General features: G+C 37.2%; 1 protein-coding gene across 1 annotated transcript; it reads left to right on the top strand.

Moving 5' to 3' along the window:
* Nucleotides 1–8,683: 8,683 nt before the first annotated feature.
* Nucleotides 8,684–10,080, top strand: LOC127098581 (protein EXORDIUM-like 5). Its single transcript, XM_051037205.1, has one exon. It carries the CDS (start codon nt 8,863–8,865, stop codon nt 9,904–9,906), a length of 1,044 nt encoding a protein of 347 aa, XP_050893162.1. The 5' UTR covers nt 8,684–8,862; the 3' UTR covers nt 9,907–10,080.
* The last annotated feature ends 298 nt before the right edge of the window (nt 10,081–10,378 follow it).

Consider the following 10,378-nt stretch of genomic DNA (forward strand, 5'->3'; position numbering starts at 1 on the left):
TTCTCGAGCAAAAGAGCCTTCAGTTCCTTCTGCCCTTTGGATAAGCTCAAGATCAACTCTTGGAATTGAGCATTCTGAGTCTGGAGATCTTTGACAGTTTGTTCCAGGTCCATTTTTCTGTTTGCAATGAAGACCGTGAAAACATTGATTTTTTTAGAATACCTGTTATGCAATGTTATGTCATGCTATGCAATGTATGAAATGTTTTCAAGGACTTTTGGAATTTAACTTTGCGTAAACCACCAAAAAGAGGGAAACTTTTATTAATAATTTCCTTAATCAATGTTCATTACAAGAAATAATAATAAAAATACAATGAAAGCTCAAGTCTCCCAGGGACGGCTTCTTTTTGGGCGAAGATATGCATTGAGTCTTCGTTCCTCATTAAGCTGGCTGGTGAGCTCGAGTACCTTCTTCCTTTCTGCACTGAACTGGGCTTCAAAAGTATCCCTTTCCTCTCTCAATTGGATCCAGGATCTCTTCAATTCTTCAACATCGGTAGGCATATCTGGATAAGGAATGATCTGAGGAGTACCTCCTTCAACTTCTGGTTCAACGATCAATGGTCCGACCGCAAGATATGGCATGACAAGTTCACGAGCTCTGGCGCGTACCCATCTGAGATAAGGCTCCATAGGAATAGAGTTTTTCTGTCCTAAAGTGCTTCTTTTCACCATGCCCCAGGCTCGTACAAACCTTTGACGGAGACCTTGAGAATCATTGTCATAGTCAAACACAGTGCCCTGGATAATTATTTCATGTGGACCATCTCTTCGAGCATAACCAAACTGGCGTAGGGCTAAAGCTGGGTTATAAGTAATACCTCCTCTTATCCACAGGAGTGGTACATTAGAGAATTCTCCACAACGGTCAATGAGGGTAACATTTCCTTCGAGATGAGGACACCAACGGATGTCTGAATGGGAGAGTGACATTATCCTTTGAGACCATTTCAGATTTTGCTCATTCTTCAAGACTGATTGAGGAAGGTGTGAAATAAACCACCTAGACAATAGAGGTATGCAGCACATGAGAGTCCCTTGCCTTTTCATAGTACGAGTGTGAAGGGAATGCAGAATGTCTCCGAGCAAGGTAGGCACAGGGTTATGAGTGAGAAATATCTTAATAGCATTCATATCTACGAATTGGTCTGGGTTAGGAAATAGCACCAAACCATAGATTAGCAATGCTAGAACATCTTCGAAAGCATGGACATTCGTATCCTTTAAGAATTCTCGGGCCTTATTTATCAGAAACTTGGCAAGTAAACCCTTAACTCCACTTCTTGTTACGCAATTGGTTTCAATATCGGACTTTGTCATGTGTAAAGCCGCGACAACTTCTTCAGACTTCGGAATCTTTTCTAAACCACTGAAAGGTGTTTGATCAAGGATAGGTATCCTAAGCATCCTGGAGAATTCTTCTAATGTAGGTACCAACTGATAATCTGGGAATGTGAAGCAATGATGTTTAGGATCGAAGAACTGGAATAGGACCCTCATCATATCCTCTTTGAAACCAGTGGTAACCAAATTGAGGAGAGAACCATGTTTCTGGATAAACTGAGCCCGGTCAGGAAGTTCTGACACTAAATCCTTGAGTTGAGGAGGGATTGCCACAAGATTAATCCGGATAGTCTTCCTGGGAGCCATAGCCTTACAAAACAGAGCAAAGTTAAATCCCTAAGTCCTTGAAATGATGTTATGATGTTATGATGTTATGATGTTAAGTAAGTAACACGCACAAGCAAGTCACACAACAATCATTCCTAAGTTTTGAGGCTTGCATGAGTTCCATAGGTAAGTACCCTCCCCACTGAAGTTTGGTTGGTTCAACCTGTCCTAGAATAGTAACCGGGTTCTAGAAGGATCTCAAATCATCGACCTTTCTTTAAGTCCACTTCAGTGCAACACCAAGTGGTTGACCAAAGCTTCCCTAAAGTCCAATCTCAAAGAGTGTAGTATCGAGTATCAACCAACCCCAGTCGGAACCGAAGTCAGTTATCTCACTACTTTCTAATGGCTAGGATGAGTCAATTAGGGTTCTAAAGGTTTGGTTAATGCTTTGATGACACCACGCGAATGCCAAATTTTTCCTCAAGTAAACATGAGGAACATCAGGACATCCAAAGTGTCACATTAACCGTAGCCATCATTTTAACCATTCCGGTATACGCCGGATAGTCGCGATGATCTATTGCTACTCACCTAAGGTACACTAGATTCGGGTGTATGATCTTTCACTCAAGCATAAAATACCCAAGCAATCCCTTAAAAGTAAATCAGACAATTTAAATAAGTGATCTTGTTTTTAAGGTAACCTCTCTTTAATAGGCTCCCCAGCAGAGTCGCCAGTTCTGTCATACGGTGAACTGACTTTGTGTATTTTTGCTTTGGAAAGCAAATGTCGCGGTTAGCAAGAGTCGCCGCCGACTTTTCTTTTATCCAATAAGGAAAGGTGGAAAAGAACAGGAAAGACCTTAATTAGATTTTGGGTTCGGGAGGTGCATTATACAAAGGGAAGGTGTTAGCACCCTTTGTATCCATGGTTATCCATGGGCTCTTAATTGCTTGATCACTTATATTATTTTTCTTGTCTGAAAAAGTGTTCGTGAATTGTTTAGAAAATGTTTTGAAAAAGAGAATTTAACTTTGTAATGATTCTCGTATGAATGTATACAAAATGGTTATCTCGTTTAGTTTTGAAAATGGTTTAGAAAAATATAACTCAGTAATGATTCTAGTATGAATGTATACCAAGTGGTGATTTTCTAGTATTTGTGAAATGGGAAAAGTATTTTTAAGTTGTGAGTAAACAATTAAGAGTTATACCTACCCAAGGTCTTGATGGGCATTTCCTATCCTTGTGAGGGTAAAACCGTCCTTATTATTGAGAAATAAGTAGTTTTATCCTTTGGATGTAAAAGGGGCATCGTTGGGTCATCGATTGGTCATTGAAAGCAACGGTTGTAAGGATACCTTAGCATTCGAAGGGACTATCATCATTTAACCGTAGGCTACACCGAAGGGTCATCGAGGGGCAAAATCATATATTTGAAGGCAATATCCGAGGGACTATGATTTATTTTATGATGATTTAATCGACGGGTCTTGGCTAAGTATATCCCCACGTTCGCGGGACATGACCGTTATACCGTAATACCGTAAAGCAACAGAGAGAGGTCCAAGATCACATATTCAAAGGCCGTATTTTACAATCAATTAGGTAATTAGGAGGAATCCCCACCTTAAAATTAATACATTAAGATCAATTAAGCAATTTAGGGTGGATCTTTGCCATAAAATTAACACATTAAAATCAATTGAGCAATTCAAGGTGAATCTCCACAAGGGTATCCCGCAAATAAAGCGGGATACCTAACAAGCAATCTTTTCCTGGGGGTATGTGAACCTTTACAAAACTCAACAAAACATGTCAGAATACCAAATCAAGGTGCAATCGAGGATTACACCACAAAAAAAAATCCCAACAGTAAATAAGGTAGGGTAAATGATGCATGGCTATGATAAAACATGAGTGAAAAATCAGAACAGAAAAATCAGCTACTGTCACGTTCGCTCCTGCCTCGCCTAGCGAAGGCTTAGCGACTACTCGCTGCATGCTCGCTTAGCGAGGTGCTAGCGAGCGGCTGCGGATTCTGGTTTTGATATCAGTACAATTTCAACCAATTTTATGCCTTATGGCTTTCATTACAGCAATTATATGGTTAATCATTTAAGGTATTCAGATACATACTAAAATTCATGTGCCAAACTCAAGATATTTTCATAAATTTAATCATAATGCCATATGCAAATTAAGAACATAAAGCAGTAATAGCAATGTAAACCTGTTTGCAATTGAATTACAACTTTGAATCGGCAAATCAGATTGAATTGGGCAGAAGTAAACCTTGATGCCGCCGAGTTCCTTCAGGGTTTGCCTCCCGTGAGTGTTAGGGTTTGCTTGCTAGGGTTCTCCTTTCTCCGTTTTTCGTCTGTTTTCGTCCTCTCTTTTTCTGACTGAAGCTTGGCTATTTATAATGCTCTTGTTGTGACCTAATGGGCTCAGAATGAAGCCCAAAAATTCTGATGTTCGCAAGCTTCGCTAGGCGAGCGTGTAGCGAAGGTTCGCTAGGCGAGCGTGTAGCGAAGGTTCGCTAAGCGAAGGAATTGCTTGCCTAGCGAGCAGGCCAGTTTGGGCCATTTTCTGGATTGGGCCTGTTGTGAGCTGGGCTTTTGTTCCTTTAAGGTCAGTGTCTTGCAGAACAAGTTGGAGTGCTTCGAGAAATGTTTTGCAAGATTAATGGGCAAATTTTGGGGTATGACAACGACCGACACGCCCAGCCTGTGACGACCGTCACAGGCCCATCACGAACGTCACGCGGCCAAAATCAGCGCCTTGAAACAGTCAACAGAAGCGAGCCAACATGCCTAAATTCTCGTTCCACAGCTACTTTCCCGTGGATTCCTCACTCAACCAAGTCATCCTTGTTTCTCTCAACTGCCATGACCTAATGGGGATATAAAAAAACAGAAGTTGGAAACCTAAGAGGACGCTTAATTTTTCTCTACAATTTATTTTCTACAGCAATTTTGCTTTCTAGTATTATTTAGTTACCGTTCCGTTTAGAGTTTCCATAGTCCCTTTCCCTTTCCATTTTTCATTTAGCCAAAGTAGTAGTTTCCTACACTGGGGAACTACTGCAATTTATTTAATTTAGTTTAAGCAATTATTTCGAAGAGGCAGCATCCTACCGACCTGTGGAGGATTGCTCAAGTACTTCAAGATTCGGCGTATTCTATTAATCCAATTTCCAGATTTTTATTCAATTGTTATTGGTTTATTATTATTGTAATCATGTATATATTATTGTTGATCTGTTTATGTTCGTCTATGGTTGCGTTGTTTAACATGTCTGGCTAAACTACCGGTATCGGTATGTAACAATTTAATTAGACGGGATTTAATAATAGTTAGTGAAAAACTTCTTGTCTCAAACAATCTTTTTGGTTGTGGTTTTTAATTTGAATTTAATTAACTTTGTCACAAGAGTGAGAAGCTATTTAATACGATTTTGCCACGAGAGTGGAAAATTAACTAAGGTGAGAACCGACAATCGCGAGAGCGTGAGGGTCGAACTGGATAGTAAAAACTAGGCATTGATTTTAAAAACAGCGAGATCACTTTAAAAGCAATTAGAACTTATCTATTTTCAAAAAGTATTTTTAACTTCAAATGGGACAGCGAGAGCGTACATTCTGACTTAAAGGTATAGTCCGAATCAACAATCACGAGAGTGTGAGATAAAACCTTTTAAATAAGTATTTTCTATTGAAAGATATTTGGTACTTAAATTATATAGCGATGACTTATCGAATCCCTGACGATTAATGTGTTGCATACTGATATCCTCTTATTAATATTTTCTTAAAACTCAACTTCCCTTAGATTTAATTTTCTTCAACCAAACTTCTAAAAATCATTCCCTTAGCTAAACATAGTAACGTCAATAGCATTAGTTTGACCATCGGTCCCCGTGGATTCGATATCTTTTAAAACTAAAACGACTGGACTGTGCACTTGCAGTCAAGTACCCGATAAACTATATTCTATATACAGTCACGAGACATATCAATTTTTAATAAGGAGGAGGGAAAGTCGCCCCTTTTATGGTGTATTTGTTTAGTTGGAGTATTGTTTGCATATGGAACTCCTACTACCATTTTAATAGATCTGTTTTTGGTGTCTACCAATTGTTACTTCCATTCAGACCAAGTGATTTCACATATTTTTCTGTATTCTTAGTTTTTTTAAAATTTTGATGTTCTTTGCTTCTTCTTTTTTGTATCGAAGGATTCCTTTTCATCTTTATAATATAAGCACTACAAGGATGCAATTGTTGTTTATTTTGTGTTGTTCGTTTTCACGTAACAGATTAATATATAAAAAACTCAAGGCATTTATTTTAAAAAGGATGCAATAATTCAAATGGTTAAGAATTGACAGTTTTATAAAGAATGCATGGGTTCAATTCTCACCGTCTGCAAACAAATATGAAGGATATAAAAAAATGTGATTTTTTTTAAAGGGGACTAAAAGTTTAAAAAAAAAATTGAAGACCAAAAGTGCATTTAAACCAAAAATATAATAAGTGAAAGAGATTTTTTTAAAGGGGATAAAAGTTTAAAAAAATTAAAATTTGAAGACCAAAAGTTTTATAACGTGACACCACATATACAATGTCATGCAGTGTCACGTCATAAAATGAAATGTCAACAAGACAAATCTGAAGGATACCAAAAAAATATGGATATTAAAATTTGAAGACCAAAAGTTTTATAACGTGACACCACATATACAATGTCATGTTGGTAGGGGTGTTCGCGGTGCGGTTTGAGTGGTTTTTGCGATAAAAATCATCCGAACCGCAAGAGAAAAAAGCATGCGGTTTGGTTGACTTTTAGAAATAAAACCAAACCAAACCAAACCAAATCAATGCGGTTTGGGTTTGTTCGGTTGGTTCGGTTTTTTATAATATTTTTATTGAGCCATATATACTCCTCTAAATAACGACATAACTTTGTGTTTAGTCATTCATACATTACTAAATAACATCAAAATTCATCATATTTAGACAAAAACGTTTCATTTAATATACAAAAAATCAGATTAGAAAAAAGTGGAATAAAAGACAAATATAAATAGTAGCATAAAATAATATTAAAGACATTATAATAAAACATAAAAAAAAATATATGAGATGAGAGATTAGAGAAGATGAAAAAAATAACATAAGAGACGCGAGATTGAGAAGAAAAGTGCAATAAAAACGTAATTGGAAGAGAAAATAGTAACATAAAAGATTAAAAAAAAAGAACATAATAGAGGACTTATTAGAGTAGAATAGGCGAGACCTACATGGAAAATAAGATGAGAAGAATGTGTGATACTACTATTAGAGATTTAAGAAGGTTAAAATTGAAACCCTAAGTGTGATTAAGAGAAAATCGTTTGTAATTGTAAGGTTAAGGCATACTAGGTTTGAGGTTTGGGTTGGATGTGGGATAAGTGAACTTTGGGTTGTAACATAATGCGGTTTGGTTTGGTTTAATTCGGTTTGAAAAATACAAACTGCAAACCAAACCAAACCTTGCGGTTTTGTTAAAAAATGACCCAAACGAATCCGAACCAAATGCGTTTTTTTGCGGTTTCGATTTGATTTAGTTTGGTTTTGAACACCCCTACATGTAGGGTCACGTCATAAAATGAATTCCAACAAGACAAATATGAAGGATACCAAAAAAATGTGGATTTTTTTTAAGGAGATTAAAAGTTAAAAAAATTAAAATTTGAAGATCAAAAGTGCATTTATACCAAAAATATAATAAGTGAAAGAGATTTTTTTAAAGGGGCTAAAAGTTTTAAAAAAATAAAATTTGAAGACCAAAAATGCATTTAAACCAAAAATATAATAAGTAAAAGAGAGAGAATTTTGATTTTATCAAATTTTACCTATTATTTATTGATGTATTCTTATTATCATTATTACAATACAAAATAAATCATAAATTGAGAATATTAATTGAAGAGTAGAATCGAAAGATAAAATATAAAATTGCATTAGAAACTGAATACAACATTTAATTTGAAATGTGATTTTTATTTTTGGAATAGAGGAGTCATATCTCCCAAATGGTCTAATCATTTTTGGCCATAATAAATAATGCTTCATTGTCATCAACTTTCAACAACTTGCTATAATTGTGTGATTAAATAACCAAATCAAAATTTATAATGAAAGATGGACAAGCTAGAAATGGAAATTTGGCTTAAACCAAACCCGTGAGTTGTGAGTTGTGACTTGTGACAATATAGGAAGTTATTTTATTCTCCAACAATTTAAAGTTGTCTAAAAAACCCTAAAAAACGTTTTTTCAATTAAAAAAATGCTTAAAAAAAGAGAGAAATGCTTATCTTGTAATATGTTGTCTAGATATGCCTTCCCGGTAAAAGGTAAATGTGCATAACGAGTTAGTCGGCACTGACAAGTGACAACAACAAGAAATGAATGTAAAATTTATAACCCCACTAACACATGCAGTAATAACAAAAATAACATTGAGGAAGAAAAAAAATGACAAACCTTATTATGGTCCTGATTTACGCATGTCACGGCGGAGAACTATATTCTCTCCAAGTCTGCAACCATCCCTACATACAACCTCCTCATCATACTTTATTAACTTTACCATACCCACCAACCAATTACACTACCTTTTACTTTCTTTTGCTCCCTTGAATCAATGATGAATAATAATCAACGTTCACCTGCAAAATGAAAAGCCATTATCTCCAAGAGTAGTAAAAGTAAAAAATAAAAGCAACCACTCACTAACAACAAAAAAGATAAACACATTAAATAATAGTATTCCAGTACCAAAATAAAAGACCAAGTTGAAGTAAGATTCCCATTGTTAAATAAATTATTACCTTTCATAATTTTCTACAGTATGAGTCAAAACAAGATTAGAATTTAGAATCACACACACAAATATCTATATGCACTTTTCAAAAATTTCAAAAACAAAAAAAGTAGATAGATATTTATGAATGTTTTTGGCCAGTAAAGTGCGCCCACACATGGCAGCTGTCTCCAGCACATTTCCCTCCCAATCAAATGCCTCCCCCTTTCCTATTCTCCCTTACATTATTACTCTACTATATAATCTTGATAAATCTTAACCATACTCCACCCATTAAAATAACACCTTAAATCTAATTCAACACTCCCCAAATAGCAAGTGAAGTGAGTGTATCTCTTCACAGTTCTATTTTCTTCTCACAGGCATTTTAACAAACATGTCACCGCTACAAAGCTTGCTTCTATTTCTCTCCATACTCGTGCTCTTTTCACTTGCAGTATGTGAACAAAATGGAGATTTTCAAACCCTAAACACAAAATTCAATCCAAGAATCCCACTCCCACCACTCAGAACCCTATCTTCATCAAAACGTTTTGAAGGATCTTCCGATCTAGTTAAACTCAAGTACCACATGGGACCAGTTCTCTCTTCTCCGATCAACATATACCTAATCTGGTACGGTAATTGGGCTAGACCTCACAAACAGCTCATTAAAGACTTTCTTCTTTCAATCTCCGACACCACCGCACCTCACCCCTCTGTTTCCGACTGGTGGCGCACCGTTTCGCTTTACACGGACCAAACCGGAGCAAATATCTCCAGCTCAGTCTCCATCGCCGGAGAATACGCCGACCGACGCTACTCCAACGGGAAGCATCTCACGCGATTGTCAATCCAGGACGTGATCGCAACGGCGGTTCGATCCAAGCCTTTTCCGGTGGATCACCGGAAAGGAATCTACCTAGTGTTAACGGCGGAGGATGTTACAATGGACGAATACTGCCGCGCGGTGTGTGGTTTCCACTACTTCACCTTTCCATCCAAAGTAGGTTACACGCTACCCTACGCTTGGGTAGGAAACTCCGGAACACAGTGTCCCGAAGTTTGCGCGTATCCATTCGCCGTACCAGAGTACATGGCAGGAGGTGGACCGGGGAAACTCTCACCGCCAAACGGCAACGTCGGAGTTGACGGAATGGTGAGCGTGATCGCTCACGAACTAGCGGAACTCTCATCGAATCCGTTGGTGAACGCGTGGTACGCCGGTGAGGATCCAACGGCACCGACGGAGATCGGCGATTTATGTGAAGGTTTGTACGGTACCGGCGGTGGTGGCGGTTACATTGGGGAAGTGATGAAGGATAAAGTTGGAAGAACGTTTAATCTTAATGGGCTTAGGAATAGAAAGTTTTTGGTCCAATGGGTTTGGAGCCCTATTTTGAATGCGTGTGCGGGTCCCAATGCTATTGATTTGAATTGAGTTGAAACTTAAACTATTCATTCTTTCACGTCATACCCTACCTTTCTAGTCCTTCCTTATGGTTTTCTACTAGCTACCTGCCACTACTCTATCATGTATAGTACCCTATGTAACTTTTTTTTTGTAATTTTATTTTCTCTACTTGAGGATAATCATAGTAATATTTTTAGAACTGCTTTTTTATGCCTTGCCATGTTATTTTGTGCACGCTTAACTCATGAGTGTTCTATTCCTGCTAGCAAAACAATTAGTCAGTTTTTTTAATAATGAAAATGGAGAGTTCTTTTTAGATGAAATTGAAATGGAGGTTTTAATAATGAAAATGGAGAGTTCTTTTTAGATGAAATTGAAAAGGAGAGTCCTAACTTATGTGCCACTTGCATACATTTAAACAGGTTGAATTGGGTTCTCAAACTGCATCCGCTGGCTTTTTCCTCCCTTGGGTGATGTGACATTTTCCTCTTCATGTGGA

Source organism: Lathyrus oleraceus, chromosome 6 (assembly GCF_024323335.1).
Source record: "Lathyrus oleraceus cultivar Zhongwan6 chromosome 6, CAAS_Psat_ZW6_1.0, whole genome shotgun sequence".
NCBI lineage: Eukaryota > Viridiplantae > Streptophyta > Magnoliopsida > Fabales > Fabaceae > Lathyrus > Lathyrus oleraceus.

Coding starts and splice junctions, on each gene's coding strand:
- LOC127098581 (XM_051037205.1), top strand. CDS start 8,863: ATGTCACCGCTACAAAGCTTGCTTCTATTTCTCTCCATACTCGTGCTC.